Source organism: Trachypithecus francoisi, unplaced genomic scaffold (assembly GCF_009764315.1).
Source record: "Trachypithecus francoisi isolate TF-2019V2 unplaced genomic scaffold, Tfra_2.0 Lachesis_group10, whole genome shotgun sequence".
Taxonomy (NCBI): domain Eukaryota; kingdom Metazoa; phylum Chordata; class Mammalia; order Primates; family Cercopithecidae; genus Trachypithecus; species Trachypithecus francoisi.
In genome coordinates, this window is record NW_022681455.1 from 107,060,388 (window position 1) to 107,087,918 (window position 27,531).

The 27,531-nt window shown below is 44.6% G+C and overlaps 2 protein-coding genes across 9 annotated transcripts in view; one reads left to right on the top strand and one right to left on the bottom strand.

The window, feature by feature from the left end:
- The window catches only part of TK2 (thymidine kinase 2), a 45,924-nt gene extending 34,432 nt beyond the window's left edge, over window positions 1–11,492 (bottom strand). Inside the window, exons 1-3 of one of the 6 annotated variants that reach the window (XR_004438942.1) lie at window positions 9,843–10,012; window positions 8,911–8,942; window positions 2,671–2,745 (exon numbers count right to left, since the gene is read on the bottom strand). Coding sequence is in view for 1 of the 6 variants with exons in the window: in XM_033218679.1 (XP_033074570.1) it covers window positions 2,671–2,745; window positions 8,911–8,942; window positions 9,843–9,966 (231 nt within the window). In the remaining 5 variants the exon portion in view is untranslated. Of the gene's footprint in view, window positions 1–2,670; window positions 2,746–4,507; window positions 4,532–4,674; window positions 4,695–8,910; window positions 8,943–9,172; window positions 9,789–9,842; window positions 10,014–11,332 lie in introns of those variants that run through there. The other 5 variants (XM_033218680.1, XM_033218679.1, XM_033218682.1 and 2 more) reach the window with 5 other exon arrangements.
- Window positions 11,493–11,899: 407 nt separating this feature from the next.
- On the top strand, window positions 11,900–27,486 carry LOC117087905 (chemokine-like factor). 3 transcript variants are annotated; one of them, XM_033218688.1, is made up of 4 exons: window positions 11,900–12,703; window positions 18,385–18,543; window positions 23,312–23,407; window positions 27,300–27,486. In XM_033218688.1, exons 1-4 carry the CDS (start codon window positions 12,626–12,628, stop codon window positions 27,423–27,425), a joined length of 459 nt encoding a protein of 152 aa, XP_033074579.1. In that variant the 5' UTR covers window positions 11,900–12,625; the 3' UTR covers window positions 27,426–27,486. The 3 variants fall into 3 exon arrangements, with proteins under 3 accessions (XP_033074579.1, XP_033074580.1, XP_033074581.1); XM_033218689.1 differs by lacking the exon at window positions 27,300–27,486 and adding an exon at window positions 23,881–24,121; XM_033218690.1 differs by lacking the exon at window positions 18,385–18,543 and having other exon boundaries at window positions 12,473–12,703; window positions 27,300–27,484.
- Window positions 27,487–27,531: the final 45 nt, after the last annotated feature.

A 27,531-nucleotide genomic window follows, 5' to 3' on the forward strand; every position in this document is an offset into this window, starting at 1 on the left:
CTTTATTTCTGCTTTCATTTCGTTATGTACCCAGTAGTCATTCAGGAGCAGGTTGTTCAGTTTCCATGTAGTTGAGCGGTTTTGATTGAGTTTCTTAGTCCTGAGTTCTAGTTTGATTGCACTGTGGTCTGAGAGACAGTTTGTTATAATTTCTGTTCTTGTACATTTGCTGAGGAGTGCTTTACTTCCAATTATGTGGTCAATTTTGGAATAAGTGCGATGTGGTACTGAGAAGAATGTATATTCTGTTGATTTGGGGTGGAGAGTTCTATAGATGTCTATTAGGTCCGCTTGGTGCAGAGATGAGTTCAATTCCTGGATATCCTTGTTAACTTTCTGTCTCGTTGATCTGTCTAATGTTGACAGTGGAGTGTTGAAGTCTCCCATTATTATTGTATGGGAGTCTAAGTCTCTTTGTAGGTCTCTAAGGACTTGCTTTATGAATCTGGGTGCTCCTGTATTGGTGCATATATATTTAGGAGAGTTAGCTCTTCCAGTTGAATTGATCCCTTTACCATTATGTAATGGCCTTCTTTGTCTCTTTTGATCTTTGATGGTTTAAAGTCTGTTTTATCAGAGACTAGGATTGCAACCCCTGCAAGCAGGTGTTTCTAAAAGGGCAGCAGTCTTAGGTCTGCTATGTTAACTCTTTCCTGCACAGCAGCACAGGAACACAGCAGGACAAGGGCTATATAATGTTTATTATTTTTATCAAACTATATATATATATATTTCTTTTCTTTCCTTTTTTTTTTTTTTTTCTTTGAGACAGGGCCTCACTCTGTCACCCAGGCTGGAGTTCAGTGGCACAATCATGGCTCACCACAGCCTCAACCTCCTGGGCTCAAATAATCCTCCCACCTCAGCCTCCTGAGCAGCTGGGACTATAGGCACGTGCCACCACATCCAGCTAAGTTTTTTATTTTTTGTAGACATGTGGTTTCGTCATGTTGGCCAGGCCACTCTCAAACTACTCGGCTCAGGTGATCCTCCCCACTCAGCCTCTAAAGTGCTGGGATTACAGGCATGAGCCACCACACCTGGCCATACATACATTTCTAACAGAAGTAAAAACAGGAAAGGAAGGGAAGAAGGACAGAAAATGACTATAAAAGTATAGAAATTGTAGCTTCTGTATTAACAAAAGAGAGCCATCAATAGAGAAGATTATACCACTAAAATCTAGAACAAGGAAGACAGGTCAATGTCTTAGTGTAGAGATGATTCTTAAACATCCCTGAAGTTAGTTTTAGTGACTACGCTTTAAATGAACTAGAAATTAAATTAATTGCCTATGCATAGTAATAATACCCACTGCTCAGACATTGCTGTCTCGGATGTCACACTTCTAGCCCTGCTCAATAGCCTGACCTTTCTTCTTACCCATGTAGACTCTTTTCCTAACCAGACTTTAGGGCAGTCAACACTTGCACTGTCCAATACAGTAGCCATGAGCCATAAGCAGCTATTAAGACCTTGAAATGTGACCAGTCCAAATTAAGATATGCCCTAAGTTACACTTATTTTACAGTTTGAGCATCCCTAATTGAAAAATCCAAAATCCTAAATGCTTCAAACTCCAAAACTTTCTGAAAACCGATATGACACTTCAAATGAAAAATTCCACACCTAAATACTTAAGACAAACTTGTTTCATTCACAAAATTATTTAAAATATTGTATAAAATTACCTTCAGGCTATCTATATATGAAACATAAATTAATTTTGTGTTTTGGCTTTGGTCCCATCCCCAAGATATCTCATTACGTTTACGCAAATATTCCAAAATCTGAAAAATTCTGAAATCTAAAACACTTCTGGTCTCAAGCATTTCAGATAAGGGATGCTCAACCAGTATCATCTTCCAAACACTTAGTGTAACAAGATAGAATGCAAAATAGCTCATTGGTGATTTTTATATTGATTAAATGTTGACAAGATCACATTTGGCATATGTTATGTGAAATAAAATGTCCTTTTTATTTTCTGTGGGTTTTTTTCTTTTTTTGAGACATGGTTTCACTCCTGTTGCTCAGGATGCAGTGCAATGGCATGATCTCAGCTCACTGCAACCTCTGCCTGAGCTTAAGCAATCCTCCCATCTCAGCTTCCCAAGTAGCTGGGGCTACAGGCAAGCCCCACCATGCCTGGCATATTTTTGTAGAGATGGGGTCTCGCCATGTGGCCCAGGCTGGTCTGGAACTCCTAGGCTCAAGCGATCCACCTGCCTCCGCCTCCCAAAGTTCTAGGATAACAGGCTTGAGCCACTGTACCCGGCCCTTTTCGTTTTTTTAATGAGGCTATTAGAAATGTTAAATTACACCTGTGGCTTGCACTTGTGGCTCAAATTATAGTCCTATTGGACAAGGTTAGTCCACACCCTCTATAAATTATCCCATCAAGGGGATAATTTGTTGGCCAGGCCACTCTCAAACTACTGGGCTCAGGTGATCCTCCCCCCTCAGCCTCTAAAGTGCTGGGATTACAGGCATGAGCCACTACACCTGGCCATACACATATTTCTAACAGAAGTAAAAACAGGAAAGGGAAGCAGGAAAGAAAATGACTATAAAAGTATAGAAATTGTAGCTTCTGCAGTAACAAAAGAGAGCCATCAATAGGAAAATCCTAGGTTTCGGCTTCCTTCAAACCTAGCGTGGAGGCTGTACCTCAATGTCGGTCGCGTTGGAGAAGAATTCCAGGCACGTTGTCTTCCCACTTGCAATATTGCCCTCGACACAGATCTGGCAAAAGACAAATGCACATTAGAGCCAGAACTCAAGCGACCAGGGAAACCTCAGGGAATGATGGCTAGGGAAAGAGCTCAGGTGAACAGCATAAATGGTTCAGTATAAGGTTTTCAAATGTAAACCAAAATCCCTCCTCAGGAAACTGGCAAGGTGCCACTGTTAGTAATAAGAGACAAGCCGACCCTCCCCGAGTGGCAGGCTCAAGTTGGTCCCCCGAGACCAGACCCTCCTTTATGTCATCTCCTAAACCATACACAGCTTGTCTGCCCAGCCCAGCTCTGCCCTTCCCTAGTTCAACCCCACAGACTATTAGATTTTAGGCCTAAGTGTCCTGCCTCCTTAACGAGAGCCTAGGCGATGGCTCTGAGGCTAGGAAACACACACACGTTATCCAGAATCGAATTCACTGCTTTACAGAAAAAAAAGCACTTGGTCACTGACTGGAAACTATTAGGAAAGGGGAGAAGAAAAAAAGAGTAAGGACTTTGTTAAGCACCTTGTCACAGGCCAATCCCTGAGACGGGTAACACACCATTATCACATGTAACCTCACCGAAACCTGAGAAGGGTAAGTCCTAACATTTTTCACAGAGAAGAAAAATGAGGCTTGTAGAAGACAATAAAGCAAGAACAGCTTGAACCTAGACTGTGCTCACACTGACTGCACCTGGGAGGGAAAGGCGGTCATGGCACTAGTGGGAGGGGCCAGAAACAGCCATCTGGGGCCTACCTATACCAAAGACCAAGGAGCATCCTAGAAGTAACTCACCTTAGGGAGAGAAGGTATTCCAGGCAGCGGTTCTCAGCTCCGGCTACACGCTAGGACCACCTGGGACCTTTTAAAAATCTCTACAGGGATGCCACGGCCCAGACCAATTACACCACAATCTCTAGAGTGAGACTCAAGCCTCAGTAACTTTTTTTTTCTTTGAGACAGTTTCGCTCGTCACCCAGGCTGGAGCACGGTGTCGCAATCGCGGCTCACTGCAACCTCCGCCTCTGGGTTCAAGCCATTCTCCTGCCTCAGCCTCCCAAGTAGCTGGGATTACAGGTGCCCACCACCACACCCGGCTAATTTTTTGTATTTTTAGTAGAGACATGGTTTCACCATGTTGGCCAGGCTGGTCTCAAACTCCTGACCTCAGGTGATCCACCCACCTCAGCCTCCCAAAGTGCTGGGATTACAGGCATGAGACACCACGCCTGACCAACCCTCAGTAACTTTTGGGGGGGCTTTTGTTTGGTTTTGTTTTTTTGAGACAGAGTTTTGCTCTTGTTGCCCAGGCTGGAGTGCAATGGTACAATCTCAGCTCACCGCAAACTCCGCCTCCTAGGTTCCAGTGATTCGCCTGCCTCAGCCTCCTGAGTAGCTGGGAATTACCAGTGCCCGACACTACGCCTGGCTAATTGTTGTATTTTTAGTAGAGACGGGGTTTCTCCATGTTGGTCAGGCTGGTCTTGAACTCTGACCTCAGGTGATCCTCCTGCCTCAGCCTCCCAAAGTGCTGGGATTACAAGCGTAAGCGACCGCGCCCAGCCAAGCCTCAGTAACTTTTAAAGCGCTCCAGGCGAATTTCAATGTACAGGCAAGGTTGGGTACCACAAGGCTGGAGCAGAGCTTCACGTCTAGCCCACAGATGCCTGCTTCAGATACACCAGAGGAGCTGGTTAAACATGAGGTGGCACCAGGTAGCATCCAGACCCTCTAAATCAGACTCTAGGCTTGAGCCCCTGATCTGTGGCCCAGTGATTCTACCAAGTTCTGCTCAGCCAGGCACTGCTGATGACACAGGCCCAGTGGCTCTGGCTCCAGCAGATGGCCACAGGGAACGGGCAGCTCCAATACATAAGAAGACAAACTGGCCCTTGAGAACACATGATAGACATCCTCCAGAGGCACACACAGTCAGAGAGGGGCCCGACCTGCTGCACAGAGGCCTCTTCCTCTGCATTCAGGCTGGAGGCACCCACAGAAACCTGAGCAACGTAGGTAACTTGCCCAAGTGCCAGACCTGGCAAGGGAAGAATCAGAGTTAGAATTCACATCCAGGCCCCTTCTCACAACTCCTGATGGAGCCTCAGTCACACCTCACATAAACACCAGGTCACAGTGGGCCGTCTCACACCACCCCACTAAAGTATCCCCAGCAACTAGAACTCTGTCAGCTGGTGGAGAAGGTTCCTCCTGCCTTGATCCTAACAGGTATCCAGGAGACACAAGGCCACTCTCCCATCCTGGGTCCCTCCCAGCCCACTCCTTTCGAGCCCCGAACTACAAAATGAACCCAAGGGAATGAACAAAACGGCATGAAAAGACCCCATTACGGCACTAATGGATTTAATTTTTTTACTGTTCTTTAAAGAACACTTTTCCTCTTCCTAGATATATAAAAAGAGCTCAATCTAGACATCATTCTACACAGCCTTTTTTCTTTCCTGTTCATTGCAAGCATTTTAACAGGTTGTTCAGATAAGCCCTTCTCCCAGAAACGTGTTCCTATTCCCAGCATGAAATCCTGAAGAATTGGTGAATGTCAGGCCCTGAATGAGCTCAGCCAATCTGCCCTCCAGTTTAGAGCAAGCAACACAGGAAGAATCTCACAAAGTTCCCCTGAAATGGAAGGCGGAACAGGAAGCAAGCAAAGGGAGTCTTTACATTTCTTTTTAAAGTGATATCTAAAAATATTATAAGAGGAGTGCATGCCCATTGAAGAAAATACAGAAAATCAAAAAGGAGAAACTATCACCATAATCCCAATACTAAGAGATAAACCCCATGACATGTGAGCATATTTCATGCCAAATATTTTGTATACAGTCCTCATCTTTGAGCACATTTCAACTGCTTATTGAAGGCCTATGCTGTGCCAGGTACTGTGTACTCAAGACCCCGTTGCAATGGCCAAAGAGCTCATGAGTGTGTGGAGGAAAGCAACAAGAAACTGTGAAAAGGAGATGGTCCCCACGCTATGGGAGCACATGGCTGGCCTGGCCCAACGCTCTGTGACTGCACTACAATTTATCTCCATTTTCCTCTGCTGTGAGGCCTTGAGTCCAATTTTCTATGATTATAACTGAAACTGTGATGAGCCACCTATCCCTATTATAAATAACAATATTTAATCTTTTCTAAAAATGGAAATTAAGCATTCTTGTCCTAAGAAATACATTCTCAGTGGCCAGGCACAGTGGCTTAGGCCTGTAATCCCAGCACTTTGGGAGGCCGAGGCAGGGGATCATTTGAGGGCAAGAGTTTGAGACCAGCCTGGCCAACATGGTGAAACCCTGTCTCTACTAAAAATACAAAAATTAGCCAGGCATGGTGGCATGTGCCTGTAGTCCCAGCTACTTGGAAGGCTGACATGGGAGGATCGCCTGAGCCCGGGAAGTCGAGGCTGCAGTAAGCCATGATTGTGCCACTGTCCTCAAGCCTGGACAACGGAGCCAGACCTTGTCTCAAAAAATAAAAAATAAAAATAAAATAAAATTAGATTGTAGTGGCGTTTACTCTGTAGTGCTGTTTACTCTGCAAATTTACTAAAAATCATTGAATTACACACTTAAAATGGGTGAATTTTGTGGTATGCAAATTATAACTCAGTAAAGCTGTTTTAAAAAGGAACCCAGCTAATTTCATTTAACATTCAAATAACTAAGGGAAGACACTTTTACCCCATCACACCCCAAACTCTCTCTTACATGCTCCTTGTTAACCCCACAACTATCTCTTAACTAGACTGAGAATTTCGGCATTAATGTTTATATTTCTTTCCTGTTTGTTTCCTAAGGACAGTTTTTTTTTTTCTGTCATTTGGATCACACTTCATATACTTTTATTGGTTTTGTTATTTTTTTTCATCTTTTACATAGTGAGTGCCTTCCCAGGTCACTAAATATTTTTCAAAAACATGGTTTTTAATGGCTTTACATATTCCATTACATAAGATCTGTCACAATTTATTGAACTCCCTACTATTTGATTTTTTTTTTTTTTCTTTTGAGACAGGGTCTCGTTCTGTTGCCCAGGATGGAGTGCAGCAATGCAATAACAGCTCACTGCAGCCTTGACCTTCCAGGCTCAAACAACCTCCCACCTCAGTCTCCCGAGTAGCTAGGACTACTGGTGCACACCACCATGCCCAGCTAATTTTTTGTATTTTTTGTAGAAACAGCATTTTGCCACGTTGCCCAGGCTGGTCTCAGACTCCTGAGTTCAAGTGATCCTCCCACCTTGGCCTCCCGAAGTGCTGTGATTACAGGTATGAGCCATTAGGCATGGCTCTGTTGGATATTGTTCTGTCCAGCTATTTCATTAAAAAATTTTGTTGTGATATTCAATTATTTGATATTGTAAACTGTGCCATGTGATGGCTGCACTATCCACCAAGACACCGTCAACACTCTGGACATCTCTCCTCACCCAGCAACACCAGTCAACCAACCAACAACTCCCCTAGGCCCTGCTTTCCCACTCAGCTGCAGGCTCTGTGCTATCTCTAGTTTACTTAAGGTCTCTCTCCTTCCAGTCTGGCCCAGCTGGGCCCTCCACTCGTGGTCCCTCACATCGCTCCCTGAGAGGCAACCCGGATGGTGCCAGGTGGGGGTAAAGCCCTTCAGTGACTCTGGGTTTTAAGACCTATTCGCAGTCCCTCTGCACCTACCCCCTAGCCCTCCCCAGCTGCCTCTCTAGGGACTGGCCACATGCCCAGGCCTGCAGGTTCTCTTTCTTCTGTGACCTGTACCTGTTACAACACTCCTGCCTCAAACTCTCCTCCATCTCCCAGCAGGCAATAAGGCGCTGCCCAAAGCTCCTCTCAGTCATCAGCCCCCATGCTCACTGCTGTTCTAGTTCCACCATTCTCCTAGTTACTGCTATCTCCCCCATCAGACAGACCTCTCCCATCAGACAGACCGCAGATTCCCAAATGTCAGGGCTGTTTGACTGCCAGGTCCCAGGTCCTAGCCCAGTGCCTCCCACACAGGAGCTCACAGGACTTGAATGGTTACAAACAGTCCTGAGCCTGAATGCAGGCTCCATACCACTTTCTATGAACTAGCTACTGTGTGTCTGGGGGCACATCAAACCACACTCAAAAAGCACAGAGAACAGGCCCAGCTCACATCAATGCTAGCTCAATAATTAATAAATAGCCAGGCACAGTGGCTCACACTTGTCCTCACAGCTACTCAGGAGGCTGATGCCAGAGAATCACTTGAGCCCAGGAGTTGGAGGCCAGCCTGGGCAAGGCAGCAAGACCCTGTCTCTTAAATATATAAACAAACAATAATACATTAATTACCATCCAGCTCAACTTTGCATTTCCCTCCCCTTCTATGGCACCTGCTGGCATATCCTTCTCCTAATTTCAACAAACTTCCACAAATCTCAAGCATTTCAATCCTCTCTGTGTGGTTTCACTACTTCCCAAGAGCTCTCTATCACCCTGAGCACTCTGGGGGCCTGCCCACACTGTCTACCCTCTGCAGATCCCAGCCACGGTACTCCTGCCACCACTTGCCTAGCCACCCCCTTTCCAGCCACAGGAGCTAGGGACTTTCAGTTCTCTTAAGGAATTGAGCCTTGGTCGGTGACCAAAATAGCACTCCCTACCCCAGCCAGTAAAGCACCCAACATCCCAGTGGATACCAACCTGACCCTCCTTTGACCTTCAACCTCACACTAGTCACAGCCCCAGCCCAGAGCCAGCATCTCAAAGCCACCCTGATGACTGAACCCACATATGTGGACCCTCAAGGTTTCTCTCTGATCCCCGGCCCACCCACCAGTCTCAGCACTGGGGGGAGAGAGTGGTGGTCGACAGAACTTCCCCCACATCTGAGCTGCCCAACCCAAGATGAAACTGACCTTCCCCATAACACGATGAGGGTTTTTCAAATACTTTCACAATCATCCCTTAAGCTTTAACCAAATCTACCTGAAGGATACAAATACTTGTGTGCTCCTACCTGTGCAGACTCTGGGGAAAGATACAAATTGGTAACAGAGGTGGCCTCCTGGGAGGCTGACAGACTTCCTTCTCCCTGGAGATTCTCTTGTATTTTTGCTTTTTACTCTGGAATGTATTTTTGCTTTTTTGTCTCTCCTCTTCAAAAAAAATAAATATTATCCTAGACAGTACACATAAAAGAGGGACTTACCACTGATTTTTTCTCTTTTTCCCGTTCTTTATCTACAAAAGAAAGGAAATCAGTTTTTAAACTCACTTTTAAATAACTCTCCTCTGCCCTAATTTGCTACATGACCACAAAAACACTAATTTTTATGCTCACTCCCGGGCCTAAAAATATTTTCCATTTTGGGCGCCCTCCAAGGTTGGAGGCGCGCACCACCGTGTCGCCGATGTGCCACTCTGGGCTGCGGCTGCGTGGGTCCCCAGTGTGCTCGAGTTCTTTCACTCACTACATTGTACTTTGTATTTTCCACGTTATCTATTTAGATCCTCACAGACTGCGTGTTAAGCAAGTGGGAAGACAGAGCAGCCTCCACTCGCGGTGCACGGGGAAGAGTGGGCCGCGGGCATGGGTTTGAGCCTGGGACGCAGGTGTTCCTCTAGGCCCAGGGCGGGCATCGCTACCCATCCGCCCCACAAGAGGTTCTCTCAACAGCCATATGGCGGACACCAGAACCCGGGTGTAAGAGTGACCCGTTTCTGAGTGGGTCCCCACTCCCGGGGAGGGCAGGAGAGCGCCGGGGGCGTAACCTCCCTCCCCTACGCTGGCACCAGTGTGAGGAGAATCGGCTTAGGGCAGCTCCCAGTCCCCATCGCCCCTAAGGTCGAAAGAATCGGGCCAGGAAATGGGTCGGGGGACCCGCGTTTGGGCTGCTCTTTAACGCCTCTCTTCCCATCCCAGAACAAGAGCCGGGCGCAAAACCCCATCGCCTCCCGCGCTCGCTGCGGTCTAGCGCCCGTGTAACTGCCGATGGCCGCCCCCGCCCCCGCCGCAGCCGGGCAGGAAAACCCGCGCCTCGGAGGAGGCGCTTCGGGCTCGGGTGGGTTCCGGGGGCCCAGGGGCCGGGAATAGGTGGGCACATAGGGGCTCCTGGGAGGCGGGACCAAGACGCGCGTTACCCGAAAGCCAGGCCCCGCGCTGCACCCTCCGCGGCCCGGGGCCTGAGGCCGGGCTCCCGGGGCTTCCCGGCCCAAAGCAGCGCAGCGCCAGGGCGGCCCAGCCCCGCAGCGGCCGCAGCAGCATAGCTGGGCGAGCGGATCCAGAGGCCCTGGAGAGTGGATCCAGAGGCCCGGGCTTCCTTCCTGTGAGAGTCGGCGGGGGCTACTTCTCGTCCAGCCCTTGCGCGCCGCCTGGATCCCGGCGCCTGGCCCTTAAAGAGACCCGGTCGCATTTCATCTTCTCAGGGAGAGGAGAAATACTCGAAGGGAGAGGTTCGCCGCTGGCAGCCAGAAGCCTTCCCACTGCTAGGACGCTGGCAGAACGCACCCATAACTTGGCAACACTGGGAGGATGGATGGCACATAATACCAGTGACCGATGGGTTGATTAATGATTTCTTATTACTTAATTGAACACCTTCTGTAATCAGACTCCTGGCACACACTCGTCACTTATTTCTCCCAACAACCCTGCATATAGATACTGTCTCTCCCATTATCCGAGCTTGTCCTCAGAGAATTAGGTAACTTGTTCAAATGGTCAGAAGCAATAGATATAACTCCTTGCTCTACTCTTTCCCCCCTTCTCATTACTGCACTTGCCTAGTCTTTTTACAAAGTAAATTTTTTGGCCCAGGCGCGGTGGCTCACACCTGTAATCCCAGCACTTTGGGAGGCCGAGGAAGGCAGATCACCTGAGGCCAGAAGTTCGAGACAGCCTTGGCCAACATGGCGAAACTCCATCTCTACTAAAAATGCAAAGAGTAGCTGGGTGTGGCGGGGGGCACCTGTAATCCCAGCTACTCAGGAGGCTAAGGCAAGAAAATCGCTTGAACCTGGGAGGCAGAGATTGCAGTGAGCTGAGACTGCTGCACTGCACTCCAGCCTGAGCAACAGAGGGACACTTCGTTCCCCCTGCGAAAAAAAATATATATATATTTTTAATGATCAGAAGCGGCTGGGCGCAGTGGCTCAGGCCTGTAATCCCAGCACTTTGGGAGGCCCAGGAGGGCGGATCACTTGACGTCATGAGTTCAAGACCAGCTTGACCAATATGGCAAAACACTGTCTCTACTAAAAATACAAAAATTAGCCAGGCATGGTGGCGCACGCCTGTAATCCCAGCTACTTAGGAGGCTGAGGCACGAGAATCACTTGAGTCTGGGAGGCAGAGGTTGCAGTGAACTGAGATGTGCCACTGCAATCCAGCCTGGGTGACAGAGACTACGCCTCAAAAAAAAAAAAAAAAAAATCAGAAGCATTCATTAAGGGGTGAAGCTAGAATTCCAGCCCATTTCTCTTGCTTGGCAGCTGGAGCTCTTTCCTCTAAACTTTAAGAGTTCCAGCGTCTAGACTCGAAACGTACTAGATCCCTCCAGAGGACGCAACCAAATATTCCAACTGGACAGACAAGTAGGGGCTAGGAAGGAAGCATGTGAACTCCATTATACTCAGCAAAAATTCAGCCCAGATGTGGAGTCACAGTGTATTAGAATTCAACAGGCCCAGGTCCAGTAATCAGAGCTGTTGCCACTCTTGACTCTGAAGGGTCCAGTGCTTGCGTGGAGGGGTTTCTCACCTCTCCCGGGAGGGCACGATACTGGCAGTCACCTCTAGGCAGGGAGAAGGAAGTCATTTGCCTCTAGATCTGCTGCCTCATCTTGTGCTTCCTGCATATCTGCCACACACCTAGCAAGTGTGCTCTCCGTAAATAAACTTCAGGATTAAGGCCATTTTTGTGAGTGATTTGTGATGAAGCTGTTGGAGGTAACTGCTCATCAGATTTAAAAGAATGAAATGGACTGAGGCTGAGGTGGGCTGGATCCAAACAGATCTGAATGAACTAGGGTGATGGCCGAATTATCCAAGATAGAATTTAAATCACGTAAGAGGAGAGACATATACTTCCCATCCCTAAAAAGGAATGCTCCAAGACGGTGGCTTCATGGGAGCACTTGAGAAAACATGAAGTATCTGAAGGGACTCAGGCTGTTCCACGGAAGAACGAGTACGAGTGGGAGGCAAAAGTAAAAATATGCAGAACAAGTCCAGACTGTGATGCCCTGGGGGCTTGGATAGGACCTGAGGCTGCACACATTCTGCACCAACTATGTGCCAGAACCTGGACACTGCAGGGAGAGCAGCAGACCAGTCCCTGCTTTCGTAGAATTTGTATTTTTATGATATATGTCAGCTAGCAATAAATGCTGAGAAGTGATGGTGGCTGCTCTACACGGGATGACCAAGGGAGATCCCCTTTAAGGAGGTGATATTCACGATGCCCAAGGTGTTGGGAGATGGGACCGCCATTTCTAGACCTCCCTCCCTCTCCTCTGCTCCCAACCCTGAGAGAGCTTCCCGACAGGAAGACTCCTCAGGAAAGCTGGAGGGCTGCCGTCATTAACGCCAGGCCAGAACAGGGCGGCCTAACAGGGCGCTAGCCGGCCTGCCCACCTCCAGTCCGCTAACGTGTGCCCACCTCTAGGTCCGCTAATGTACTACGCAACAACTAAAATACAGGACGAGCCAGCGCGGCCGGCCCAGAGATGCCGTGGGGGCGCATGCGCGAGACCGATTGCGGCGCCGTGCGCATGCGCGCGGGAGAGCGAGAAGTCCAGCTGGGCGAGAAGTCTAGGAGGGCGGTGCTCGGCCGCGGCGGCGGTTGCTGTCGCTGCGCGGAAACTACTCGGGCAGCGTGCTGAGAAGAGTTGAGGAGAACTGCGGCTGCTCGGTCTGCAGGGGCGATGGATAACGTGCAGCCGAAAATAAAACATCGCCCCTTCTGCTTCAGTGTGAAAGGACACGTGAAGATGCTGCGGCTGGTGAGGCCCCGCCGCGGAGGGCGGGAGGCTGTTGAAGCTGCCCGGGGACGGGAGATGTGGGTATGAAGTGCACAGCTGAACGCACTGTTTGCTTTTCAACCTCGCTTTGATCAAGATTGAAAGGCAAGGCACGGCTTCGTGAGGGAAGAAGGGGAGAGATACGGCACCGTCCTCCCTCCCCTTAGGAGGGTTTAGGCACACACATTCATGAAAACCAGAGAGGGCGGGGCGCCGTGGCGCACACCTGTGGTCCCAGCACTTTGGGAGGCCAGGACGGGAGGATCGCTTGAGCCCAGGATTTCGAGGCTGCAGTGAACCTTGATCGCACCACTGCACACAAGCCTAGGCGACAGAGAGATCCTGTCTCTTTAAAAACAAAAACAAAACAAAACAAAACCTTTTTTTTAAAATTAAAAGGTACCAGGCGAGACAGCTGCAGTTACACCTCTCAGAAGCCCACAAGATTTGAAAGGAAAAAAAAAGCCTCAGGGGTTTCGGTAAATGTTATGTGGACTTATATAAGACAAACGTTTGATATGATTGAGTTCAAGGCTGATACAGCCCAGAACCAGGACAAAGAGAGAACTGCTCGTTTCTAGCAGCAGACTTCCTACCGGGAGCACTGCAGTTGCTTCTGAACAGTTTGGAGAAAGTTGATCATTTGGAGAGAAGTGGCCTAGCTAGTTAGAGAAGTGGAAACTGTCCTCGTTGAAGGAATCTATCCTAGAAACTCATCATTTAAGTAATTCACAGAGAAACCTTAAAGGGAAGGAAAAAATAAATTGTTTTAAGTTTTAAAGAGTTGACATGGGAGAGGCAAAATGGAGATAGTTCAAAGTTACAAGGAAAACATTTCCAATTAATGTGAGGAGGAATCTTATATTGGGAGATCTCCCAAAACTAAATGCCCACTTGGGAAGGCAGTGCATTCCCAGACAAAAGTACCAGGCATAGGTGAGCACTTGGTGAAGATGTTATAAAGGAGACTCAAACTGAAGGTGAATGGGTTGAACAAAGTGCATATAAGATCCTTCCCACACCAAAAGTCTGTGATTGTGAGAAGTAGCTTTCATGTCGTGTAAGTTGAGATACATAAGAGATTTAGAAAACAACTCTGGAGTCGAGGGAAGGAGAGAGAACTTTTGATTGGGAGTAAATACTCAGGACAAAAGTGACGAGAAGGTCTGGGATCTTGAACACTGAAAAAGGAAACATCTTGAACACTGAAGGGGGAACCATGTTCTGTGAGAATGGTTAGTTTTTGACATATTAATTTCCTCAACAAACCATTTGAATACTTAATATGGTCCAAACTCTGGGCTAGGAGCTGGAACAGCAAAGACAAACCAGGACAAAAATCCCTGACTCATGGAGTTCTTCAGTTTAGTTATGAGACAGACACATGAGCAGATAGTTAAGATACGTGATAAGGTGGAGATAGAACACAGAAGTGAGGCGTCTAACCAAGGAGATAGGTGTCAGAAAAAAACTCTTCCTAGAGCAATCTAGGGTTGGCTCTAAGAGCCACCTGACTAAAGGCATGGAGGCAAAAAATAGCACAATTGCTGCAGAGAAATATAAGAAGTTGAGTGTTACTTCATTTATTCAAATAATCTGTGTAATGCATGTCATGTGCCAGGCACTGTTCCAGCCTCTTGAAAAATACTAGTGAACAAAAAACAAAGATCCCTGCCCTCGTGGAGTACACATATTGGGATGGGAGGGCAGAGGAGGCAAACACAATAAATTTTAGTATTCTAGAAGGTGGTATGTGCAGTGGAACAAGAGAAAAGTAAAAGCCAGGTAAGGGAGTTTGTAAGGCCGGGAGGGAGTTGCAGAGAAAAGTTGCAATAATGAATAGAATTCTAGACTTTGTTGAGATGACATCTGATCAAAGATTTGACTGAGATGAGGGAGTTAGCTATGAGAATACCTGGAACAAGAGTGTTTGAAGCAAAGAAAATCCAGTGCGGTGTGGCCTTACGGCAGGAATGTGCGGGAAGGCATCAAGAAAGAGCAAGGAAACCAGCATAACTGGACTGGGGTGAGTGAGTGAAGATGAGGAAGGTTTTAAGTAAAGTATATGATCTAACTTATATTTTTAAAGTATACTAGGCCAGGCCCAGTGGCTCACTCTGTAATCCCATCACTTTGGGAGGCCAAGGCAGGCAGATCATTTGAAGTTAGGAGTTCCAGCAGCCTGACCAACATGGTGAAACCCCATCTCTATTAAAAATACAAAAAAAAAAAAAAAATTAGCCAGGCGTGGTGGCGCGTGCCTGTAATCTCAGCTACTCAGGAGGCTGAGGCAGGAGAATCACTGGAACCTGGGAGACGGAGGTTGAGGTAAGCCAAAATCACCCCACTGCACTCCAGCCTAGGTGACAGAGTGAGACTCCCTCTCAAAAACAAACAAACAAAAAACAAAATACTAGCTGCTATGTTAACAGTAGATTCGTAGGGAAGGACAGAAGGGGATTGCTGCAGGGGCAAAGGTAGAATCAAAGAGACCAATTGTAATAATCTGGGCAAGAGATGATGATGGTGGCTGGTGGTAGCAGAGCAGGTAATAAGAAGTGGTCACATTTGGAATATACCAACAGCACCAACAAGATTTGCTGATGAGCCAGATGTGGGGTAAACAAAAGAGGAGTCCAAGACAGCTTCTAAAGTTTTTGGTTTAAGCAACTGGAAGGATGAGTCGCCATCCACTGAGATGAGACAGCCTATTGATGAAGCAAATGTGAAAAGAGGATCAGGAGTTTGATTCATGTGGATAAATTGTGAAGTAAGTCTTTTCTGAAGAAGTAGACAGGAGCCAAATTGTGGAAGATCTTGAAAACATGGTGAGAAGCGGGCTCTATTCTAAAGACCCTGGAGAGCCACTGAAGAATTTTGAATAGATGAAGAAATCCGTAAACAAACTTGCATGTTAGAAATTTCGTCATGATAGTTCATGGAAAAGATGCTGACGGCAGTAGTTGTAAGGATGAAGAGAAGGGAGTGCCCAAAATGTTTAGGCATTAAGTGAGCAGGACCTGATTATTGCTCAGTTGGGGAATGGGTAAGAACAGTGATCTTAGGTTCCTGGCATGGGTGATAAGGTAGATTGTGGTACCACCAGTTGAGGTTGTGAATCCAGGAGGAAGGGGCAGGATTTCAGCTTTAAACATGGTGAACTGAGATTCCTGTAGGTTATCCAGATAGGGATTCTAGATGGCTACTTAGGTGTGAAATGTGGGGAATGGACCTGGGTTAGAGACCCAGACTCATTGAGTGGAATGAGAATGACAGCATTTTACAGGGGTGAATAAAATGAGAGGAACCCACCAAGAGAGAACAGTAGCAGAGGTTTAAAATCTCGGAGAAGTGACACGGGAACCAAAAGAAAACAGTAGTAGGGGAAGGACAGCCAATGGCAATAACATCATAGGGGTCCACTAGGATAAGGAATGAAAAATGTTCATTATAAAACAGCAACTGAAAGTACTGGAAAAAGAAAAAAACATTCATTAAATTTAGTATTTCTGAAATCACTGATGTTAGCAAAGGCAATATCCATAGAGTGGTAATGTCTGAGATACTATTAGTGAGATATTTAAAAGATAACTGGAAACAAAGGCCAGGAGCTTAGGAAAGATGTAAGAGCTGTAAATATAAATCACAGGAGACCCCAGTTTGACAGAAACCATAGAAAGTTTTAAGGAAATGGAGTAATCACCAGTGCAAATTACCATGATGCAAAAAGGTTACAGAGGATAGGGACTGAAAAAGTGACCCTTCATTTCATAATCTGTGGGCTGAAGACCTTGGTCCAGCAGAGTAATTGGAGTAGTTGGAGATGATGTGTTGCTAATAGTAATTATATTAATTATAAAGAATGAAGTTACTTAGTAACTATTAGTAATCAAACTGACCAATTTAGAAGTTTAAAAGAAGGGCATATTTATGCTAATAAAGTAATTGGAAGAATTATAAATAAGTAACCTATATGGACTTAAAATGAGTAGGTATATGTTACCAGCTGACAGGATATTTTAAAAGTCTAGCCAGGGAAGACTCTTAACCAAATCGTTTACCAACAGCACAGAGCTTTGGAGAAAGCTTTATTTCCTAAGAACAGTGACAGAACTCCCCTGGGACCCACCAGCTTAATTTTTTTTCACTTAACATTGCCATGTTCTGTATCTTCATTTGGAAATGAAGAAATTTCAGAGTTTTTTTTTTTGTTTTTTTTGTTTTTTTCACTTAAAATAGCATAGATTCTGATTGCATTGTTTAGGTAGAAGTGTATAAAAAGTGGTATTTTGGTAATAAAGCTATTAAATGTCAGAATTGTTCTTCTCTGACAATTTTTTTTGTTTTTGTTTTTGAGACAGGGTCTGGCTCTGTCACTCAGGCTGGATGAAGTGCAGTGGCGTGATCTCAGCTCACTGCAACCCCCACATCCTGGGTTCAAGCAATTCTCCTGCCTCAGCCACCGGAGTAGCTGGGATTACAGGCACCTGCTACCACACCTGGATAATTTTTGTATTTTTAGTAGAGACAAGGTTTCACCATGTTGGCCAGGCTGGTCTCAAACTCCTGACTTGAGGCAATCCGCCTGCCTTGGCCTCCCAAAGTGCTGGGATTACAGACATGAGCCACCGCGCCCGCCCTGACAATTTGTTTTGAACTTTGCTCCTCAGTATTTTTCTGGCAACATTAAAATCTGACAGTAGACTCCAGATTGTTAAGAATTAAGGAGTGATAAATGGATGGTAAGAAATTATAGACAGCCAGTATACAGCCTTTTTGAGGAAGCATAACAACAATAGAAAACAAAACAAGGGTTTCTGTGGGGAGCAGGATAAAAGGAAGGAGTATGTGTGTGTATATTTTAAAAGAAGACAACTGAGATGTTTCTAGGATGATGAGAAAAGGAGCTAACAGAGGATGGATTGAAAGTACAAGAGGGGGCCGGGCGCGGTGGCTCAAGCCTGTAATCCCAGCACTTTGGGAGGCCGAGACGGGCGGATCACGAGGTCAGGAGATGGAGTCCATCCTGGCTTACACAGTGAAACCCCGTCTCTACTAAAAAATACAAAAAACTAGCCGAGCGAGGTGGCGGGCGCCTGTAGTCCCAGCTACGTGGGAGGCTGAGGCAGGAGAATGGTGTGAACCCAGGAGGCGGAGCTTGCAGTAAGCTGAGATCCGGCCACTGCACTCCAGCCTGGGCGGCAGAGCGAGACTCCGGCTCAAAAAAAAAAAGAAAGTACAAGAGGGAATGGAAGTATTTGGTGGAAAAAGATCAAGAGAACTGATGTGGGAAGTGATGGTGTCAGAAACACAAGAGGAATAATTAATTAGACTTAAAATAGAGAGGAATACCCAGTCCTCTAAAAGACAAAGAGAAGTCAATATCCATACACTTTAGCCGTGGCTGTTTTATATGTGTGTGTGTATGGCGGAAACCCCAGTATCTGGTTATTTTTGTTTATTTGGAGATGAGGTCTCATTATGTTGCCCAGGCTGGTCTTGAACTCCTAGCCTCAAGCAATCCTCCTACCTCAGCCTCCCAGAATACTGGGATTACAGGCATGACCCACTGTGCCCAGCCTATTATTTTAGAAATTATCATTTTTACAGTTTAAATTTGTATTCAGTTGTCACTGAATAAATCATGGGTTTTTTTCTTCTAGGCACTAACTGTGACATCTATGACCTTTTTTATCATCGCACAAGCCCCTGAACCATATATTGTTATCACTGGATTTGAAGTCACCGTTATTTTGTTTTTCATACTTTTATATATACTCAGACTTGATCGACTAATGAAGTGGTTATTTTGGCCTTTGCTTGTAAGTGTTCAGTGTCATCCTTAAATTTTACTTTTTCCTACCATAATGAGATATTTTAATGAACTCTGTTTTTTGTTTCTGTTAAACCCTTAAGGTAATCTCTGATAGGCTTAGGACGGAGGAGCCCTACCCGTTGCTAGTGTGCCCTGTATTGCCTTGGGAGAGGGTCTTAAGGATGCAGGGCAGCCACAGAGCATACGTTCTCTGTGCACATCTATCAGTAGATTCGGCTGACACTTCTGTTAGAATTTGCTTGGATACATCTTCTAAAGAAATTTAAATTTAGGACCATGTTAATAAAATTATAGTGCTTTCTTAATCTTTATTACCTATTTGAATGCATGTTAATATGGCCTCAAAATTGGGATAGAGATGGAAAGAGATACACAAGTATCTATCCTTGCACATCCTTGGTCACTAAATGGAAAATCAAACTAATTGAGGAAGCTAACGTACAATGTTATCTCACTTGAAAATATCTGTAGTTATTACTAAATAATGTTAGCACCTCTGATATTTCATAGTATATAGACTGCAACCTGCCATACTCATTTTATGAGGAATAACTGCCCAGTGGAATGCCCAGATGGTTCTGAAAACTGTCAAATTGGGCAGATGAAAGTTATTCATTAAGATGTATGCATCCCCTCAGACTGGACTAGAAGCTGATTCTAAGAAAAACTGAGTGACTTCTCCTCTGTCCTCTTGCAAGTCTCATCCCCAGCATCCTGTCTCCGTAGATCTCCCTCCTAAACCCTCCTGCTGCCCTTCTCCTCTTTGGCTGTACTAATTGCTGCCATGTCTTCCTCGGCTGCACTGGTCTCATCCTCTTGGATGCCACAGTACTAATATCTAAGCTGATAATTCGTATCAACAAGAAAAGACTTCAGAGCTATTCTTAAACCATAAGCATGCCTTTAAATGATACCTTCTGGAACCACCTTCAAGGCCAGTGGCAAGCATTTCAGGCAAATCATAAACTTTTTAAAAGTCCTCAAAGGGAAAAGCTGGGAAGTAGGATATTCATAGCACCTCTCAAAACTATTTAATCTACACTTCGGGGCTCTACTTGCTTGGAGGGAGGTCTAGGAAAACAGAGTGCGAAGTCTTCCTCAGTTGGACCTCATTTAGTGGCAGAAAGGGTTAAACTAAATTGTTCTAAATATTTCTTCAAGAAGATAATGAACACTGGTCCACATCCTCTTTGTCTTGCATAGTTGCTCTTCACAGCTTCTGTAGAGTTTAATAAAACTAACACATTCTAGCCTTTCTTTTTCTCCAAACATAATTCCTTGGAGTTTCTTACATGTCCCAGTAATACACCTAGAGCCGGGAGTGTAACAGAATAGACTGAGAGAGAGTAGCTTATATGTAGCACACTAAAAGGAATAGTCCCCAAATCTCTAAGGATCAAACTTTACTGATATTGTATCTCTTAGAAATGGGGTGTTATATGGGTAACTAAGTTTTTGCTCCGTTACGAAACCCAGAATCCTTTCTGATCTTTGTCTAATGAAATTATTTATTTAGCAAATGTTAAGTATTTGCTAATCCTAGATTCTGTAATTGGTTCTTTGGTAAGACAAAACAAAAATCTTGTACCTCAGAGACTTTAAATGCACCCAGGAAGCAACTCAGAGAATAGGTGCTGTGATAGATATACACCTAGGCTGGCATGGATGCAACCCAGCAAGGGAAAGGGACCAGATCACAGTAGGCTGTGAAGAAAAACTGCCCAAACTGAGGGCTGAAGGATGAAACGTAGTTAGCAGATGACTGAGACAGGGAAGGGAAAGTGCTTTTCTGCTAGAAAAGCAGCAGCATATGTGAGGGTCTAGGTGGAGAAAGAGCATGACCCTCCAGGACCTGCAGGTGTATCTAAATGGTTGGGTATTGAGTTGTGAACAAGAGCCTGGGCAAAAGTGAGGTTTGAGACAATGGGGTCAGGGCATACAAGGGTTTATGTGCTCTGGACTTTAACCCAAAGCCTAATGGGAGTTGTTGGAGGTTTTTAAGTAGGAGAGTGGCATGATCAGATGATCAGCCTCTATATCTTGAGAGGATACTGACAGAGGAAGAATACGTTTAAGGAAGGGTGCAGCAGAGCCGTATGTAATGAGTTTAGCTTGATAAATACTAGATTTTAGTTACTCATGCGATATTCATATGGAGATGTTCAGAAATGGTGTGAAACTTAAGAGGAGCTAGAGCCACACTTTAGGAGTCATCACCTTGTGATGTTAACTGAGCTTGGACTGGCCAAAGTGGCTCAGAAAGAGTGTAGAGAGAGCTGAAGGTAAAACTGGGAAACGCCAACATATGAGATGAGACGTGGCCAGAAAAGGCAGGAGAGCACCCAAGTGAGACTGCTGTCACCTAAGCCAAGACGGGAATACATTTCAAGAAGAATGGACACATGTAAACAGAAAGATAAGTTCTCTCTCTCTCTCTCTCTCTCTCTCTCTCTCTCTGTCTCTCTCTCTCTCTCCCCCGCCCCCCAGGTGGCCTTTTCCAGAGGAGTTTGCCTAAAGTGGGCAAGTGACAGGAAAGTTGTGGGACTGAGCAGGGAAGGAAAGAGACAATTAGAGGGGTCATCTCTGAGTTGAGGAAATATGGCCAGAGACAAATAAAAGTAATGAATAGAGTGAGGTCCCTGCAGAGTGGAATTGGAGCCAGAGCACAGGTGCAGAAGTTGCCTGGGGCTCTTACCTGAAGTGTAGGACCCAGAGATGGCTGACTGTTCCAGTTCATCTGGAGGTGGGGAAAAGGTAAGTTGTAAGTACTTCCATCTGCTAGCCACTGCCTTTGCTAACTAGGAGAGGGCTTGGTCATCTCCACTCAAACTGTCCCAAAGTTGTCCCTGATACAGTCTGCAGAGCAGGCCTTCTCTGATTGTTCCCCCCAAGAGCCCCAAATGACAGAAAACACAAAAAAATGACTCAACCCATGGCTTTGAGGTGGTATCTAAGCATAGGCTCAGAATTCCTTTGAAATCCCTATTTTTGTAATTAAGTTTACATTCTACTCTGTGGCATATAGATGTTTCATTTTTAATATAAAAGAAATGGTGTAAATTACTCTTGAGGATCATTGGTGTTCCAAGGCAGGCATATCCTTTTTTTCCCCCTGTGGTTCTCTGCCCTCCCTAGAACACTGCTTTGATCCAAAGCCATCTATAAACACTTGCCCAGATTGCTCACAGGAGGCAGGCTGCCTGTCTGAAGCAGGAGTATGATCTGTTGCCTTTTGAAGGACAGCAAAAAATCCAACACAAAAGAGAGTTAACCTAGAATAGTTGTCTCAGTGTCTCCTACAAATGATAACTTTTTTCTTCCTAAGTATATCTGATCTTGCCCTGCCCCCATTGAACCTCTTCTTACTTTCTTTCTAATTGCTTTTCTAAATTACCAGAGTTTTGCAGTTTGCTATTTGTGTTATTCCTTCCTGCCTGTGGTTATCTGCAAACATACATAAACCTTTCTCAGCTAGACAGTTTACCTTTCCCACACTACACATCCATTTTAAAAATGTAAAATTGCACTTCTTGACATCACAGTTAAGAATGAAACTAATTTTTACTTTGTGAAAGTTTTAAGCAAATGAGCTGTATCATCACCAATAATAGCATAATTGGTCATCCATTGCATAGAGATGCCTGTGGGGATTTCCTGAAAATTACCACTTTCTCTTAAGTGTGTGCTATTTTAAGTTTTATTAATTGCCTTTTTTTTTTGAGACTGAGTCTCAGAGTCTCGCTCTGTCACCCAGGCTGGAATGCAGTGGTGCAATCTCAGCTCACTGCAATCTCCATCTCCTGGCTTCAAGCAATTCTCCTGCCTCAGCCTCCCAAGTAGCTAGGACCACAGGTGCCCACCACCATGCCTGGCTAATTTTGTATTTTTTAATAAAGACAGAGTTTCACCATGTTGGTTAGACTGGTCTTGAACTCCTGACCTCAGGTGATCCAACCGCCTCAGCCTCCCAAAGTGTTGGGATTACCATGACATGAGCCACAGCGCCCAGCATTAATTGCATTTTTAGTAACTTAAAGTTTGATATACAATGTAGACTACTCTGCATTTTCTTATGTTATTAAAAGTGAGCAGTTTTACTTCCCATGGCACCCCTTCTACCTTAAACTTTCTACATAATACATCATCTACTTTATTTCCTAATCAGATGAGTTTTCCCTCCAACTACATTTATGTTAAGTAAAAAAGAAATAAAAAGCTTTTTAAGTAAGATTGGCATATTACAGGTAAAAGAAAACCACTAGGTGTCATTATAGACCAGATACTATCTAGGTATCATTTTACTGTGACATTTTGGTTTCCTGAAAGATATGTGTTAAATGAATTTGTTTAATAAAATGAAACTTTCAAAATATTTAGGAAGCTGACTCCTTTTGTTGAAACAGAGTCTCACTCTGTTGCCCAGGCTGTAGTGCAATGGCGTGATCTCAGTTCACTGCAACTTCTGCCTCCCGGGTTTAAGCAATTTTTGTGCCTCAGCCTCCCGAGTAGCTGGGATTACAGGCATGTACCACCATGCCCGGCTAATTTTTGTTTTTTTAGTAGAGACGGGGTTTCACCATGTTGGCCAGGCTGGTCTCAAACTCCAGGCTTCAGGTGATCTGTCCGCCTCCTAAAGTGCTGGGATTACAGGCGGGAGCCAGTGCATTTGGCCTGCTGACTTTTGTTTTGTTTTGTTTTGTTTAGCATTACTTGGTAATCTTCATGTAAGACTCAGCTTTATTGTGTGTTTTTAGGATATTATCAACTCACTGGTAACAACAGTATTCATGCTCATCGTATCTGTGTTGGCTCTGATACCAGAAACCACACCATTGACAGTTGGTGGAGGGGTAAGTGGAAGTCTTTCTGCTTTCTTTCTACAGGTTTTATCAGAATGCAAATTTATTTGGAAAACAGATATAAGAATAGAAAGCTATACTGTATTCATCCTTGAGATTCTTAGGCTAATATACAGTGCCTAGTGGCTCAATATTTTTGTCTGTGAATGCTTGCCCTGATTAACGTGAAGGAGTGTGATTTTATACTAGAAGCAGAATTAACCCAATAAAGAGGTTCCTACAGATTTCTTATAGGTACGTAGGGCTAGACTAGACCAACAAAAGCTACTGGAATCAGTTACAGCACTTAGCTCTGAGAAACCTGATACCAAGCAAAACAAAACAAAAAGATGGATGAGTTTCATAGCTCTCCCTTTTATAGAAAAGGATACATACCACTTGTTAAGATGAGACAGACTGTTTTGAGCTCGGTTATTTCTTGTTCAGATCCTTCAGATAGAATATAATAGATGATGTCCTTACAGTAAGGAAACATTGGCAGGGCACCTTGCAACTAAAGGATCATTTTGAACACTGCTTGAAGAGAAGCAGATCCATTCCATCAGACTTCATCCTAGAAAGCAAGCCAGAAAATGACTCAGGTAATTTAGTTATAGTTCTATCTGATATTCTTCTGAGATTTCTCATACAAGGTTCAAAATCACTTAGCTTTTCTAGGTTCTGACCTAAAGAATTGAATTAGAAAGTTCTTAAATAAGGCCGGGCGCGGTGGCCCAAGCCTGTAATCCCAGCACTTTGGGAGGCTGAGACGGGCGGATCACGAGGTCAGGAGATCAAGACCATCCTGGCTAACACGGTGAAACCCCGTCTCTACTAAAAAAAAATACAAAAAACTAGCCGGGTGAGGTGGCGGGCGCCTGTAGTCCCAGCTAATGTAGTCCCAGCTACTCCGGAGGCTGAGGCAGGAGAACGGCGTAAACCCGGGAGGCGGAGCTTGCAGTGAGCTGAGATCCCGCCACTGCACTCCAGCCTGGGCGACAGAGCGAGACTCCGCCTCAAAAAAAAAAAAGAAAGTTCTTAAATAAATCTTCTTACTTCCATGTTCTTTCATAGTATGGGTCACTTAGGAGAGTTCTCAGCCATATATGTCAGAACCCACCTCCCTTAGGCCCTAAGCAACTTCATGAGGAGTCAGAATTATTCTAGAAATGAGATAGCTCTGTGTCAATTTCCCCCAGTTGTTTTTGAAGATAATACACATCTTTCTACTATGAAGGAGGAGGGACCAGGCATAGGATTTACTTTCATTCACTTTTTTACTCGTTCATTAATTTACTCATTTCTTAAGTATACTTTGGCAGGGGCTGACAAAATATAGAGTTGTGCTGTTCAGTATAGTAACCGTAGTTGCTACGCAATGGGGCTACTGAGCACTGGAAATGTGGCTAGTCTGAATCAAGATCAGCTGTAAGCATAAAAATACACATTGAATTTCAAAGATTTATTACCCCCAACAAGGATTGTAGAATATTTTGTTAATAACTTTGTTGATTACATGTTAAATGATAATGTTTTAGATATACTGAGCTAAATATATTAAAATCTATGACTTTTCTTTTCTTTTTTTTTTTTTTTTTTGAGACGGAATCTCGCTCTGTCACCCAGGCTGGATGGAGTGCAGTGGTGCCATCTCGGCTCACTGCAAGCTCCGCCTCCTGGATTCACACCATTCTACCTTAGCCTCTCGACTAGCGGGGACTACAGGTGCCTGCCACCACCCCCGGCTAATTTTTTGTATTTTTAGTAGATATGGAGTTTCACTGTGTTAACCAGGATGGTCTCAATCTTCTGACCTCGTGATCTGCCCACCTCAGCCTCCCAAAGTGCTGGGATTACAGGCGGGAGCCACCACGCCTGGCTGACTTATTTTTTTCTTTACATTGATAATGTGGCTGTTAAAAAATCTTTAATTATGTGGCTGTGTTACATTGGTGACTCACATTATGCTGCTTTGAGATAGCACTGACTAGAGTGTGAGCCCTGTCCTCAAGTTGCTTAGAACCTAACACAGGAGACACAAGTGGAAACCGCTGTATATAAGTTGTTGACAGGGAGCTGCAGAGTGCAGAAAAGAGGAAACTACCTCTCTGGCAGTGGAATTGCTGTTTGCTGAGAATAAAGGAGAAAAAAAGAGAAGAGTTTCCAGGTAGAGGAGCCAATAGTGTACAGAGTGCTAGTCATGAAAAGATTGGTAGGAGGTATTCAGTGTGGTCAGAACCTAGGAGGCAGTGGCTTCAGACTCTGGGTGGAAAAGGAGACTGAGAGCCATGTCTGGAGCCAGGAAACCAAACTGCCTGACCACTGGATGAAGCTGACCAAACAGCATGCAAGGAATGGCATCCTCCTCCCCCACCAGGCACCAGCTCTCAGATAGCCATCAGAGAGTCTGAAGGTCCCCACGTGTTCTTGTTTATTGCTTTTATCTCAATTTTACTTTTTTTTTTAATTTCCTCAAAGCACTTTATTATGTTTACAGGTAATGTATACATATATGCATATATGTATATATATGTGTATATAAGTATACATATACATACATACCAATATGAGGATGAAACTGGTTCCAAGAGTGTTTGAGGAACAAGGTTATATATAGTACATCAGGAAAGACATTAAAAGGATGTTAGAATAGTATAGCTGGGTTGGATACAACATTGGTTAGTGACCAACGGGACAACAGAACAGCAATCTTTAAAGTTATCTTTTTTACTTGACAAAAATCTGTAATTTAACATATAATTCCGTAGTGTCTAGTCTCTAATCAAATAGGAAATAGCAAAGTCAAACATGAGTAATCAGATAAATTGTCATGGAGTGGGCTATTGAAATAATATACTGGTAAGACATCAAAAGGACTTGCTGTACCCTTTTATCCTTATTTTCAAGTTTTATACTTTTTTTTTCTTTTTTTTATTTTTTTTATTATTATACTTTAAGTTCTAGGGTACATGTGCATAACGTGCAGGTTTGTTACATATGTATACTTGTGCCATGTTGGTGTGCTGCACCCATCAACTCGTCAGCACCCATCAATTCGTCATTTATATCAGGTATAACTCCCAATGCAATCCCTCCCCCCTCCCCCCTCCCCATGATAGGCCCTGGTGTGTGATGTTCCCCTTCCCGAGTCCAAGTGATCTCATTGTTCAGTTCCCACCTATGAGTGAGAACATGCGGTGTTTGGTTTTCTGTTCTTGTGATAGTTTGCTAAGAATGATGGTTTCCAGCTGCATCCATGTCCCTACAAAGGACGCAAACTCATCCTTTTTTATGGCTGCATAATATTCCATGGTGTATATGTGCCATTATCTCAATTTTACTTTCTTCTTTCTTAAGGCCCATTTAGAATATCACCCCTTAAGCAGATGTAACCTAGCCTTTGAGAGTTCACTTTGGATCATCTTATTAAACTGATTAAAACATCATTCAGTTTTCTGGAGCTGCAGTCCCCATGATTTAATACTGAGCTGGTGTTAACTTTGACCTTTTCTTCTATAGAGTTTGTCAGTAGAGAAGTCAGAGTTGAACACTGAGGTTAGAAATGTTAACTAAATATCCTCAGTAGGGCTTAAAAGGATACATGCAAGAGCAGGTCAACAGATAAAAGCAAACAAATATGAATTTCAGAGCCCACACTGCTTCATTATTTTTCTGCTCCCTTAAATTATCTTTTCTCTTTCTATAGGCAAGTATTTAGAAAACTTAGCAATGAAGAGAATAAGATGATCTCTGAAGTCTCTCCATGTTAGTATTAGGTGAAGCACAGGGAGCAATCCGAGTACCCTAGCAAGAGAGGAATCTGGTGGGCAGACCACTTAAAACTTGTGTGAATGACAGGAGTGGGGACCATGGTTAGGGCAGTGACGCGTGTCTTTCTTTCCAGGTGTTTGCACTTGTGACAGCAGTGTGCTGTCTTGCCGACGGGGCCCTTATTTACCGGAAGCTTCTGTTCAATCCCAGCGGTCCTTACCAGAAAAAGCCTGTGCATGAAAAAAAAGAAGTTTTGTAATTTTATATTACTTTTTAGTTTGATACTAAGTATTAAACATATTTCTGTATTCTTCCACATATTTTCTGCAGTTATTTTAACTCAGTATAGGAGCTGGAGGAAGAGA

Excerpts from the sequence above, each read along its gene's own strand:
- LOC117087905 (XM_033218688.1), top strand. The coding sequence starts at position 12,626 with ATGGATAACGTGCAGCCGAAAATAAAACATCGCCCCTTCTGCTTCAGT. Across the intron at positions 12,704-18,384 it reads ACGTGAAGATGCTGCGGCTG|GCACTAACTGTGACATCTAT; the intron begins GTGAGGCCCCGC and ends TTTTTCTTCTAG. Across the intron at positions 18,544-23,311 it reads GGTTATTTTGGCCTTTGCTT|GATATTATCAACTCACTGGT; the intron begins GTAAGTGTTCAG and ends GTGTGTTTTTAG.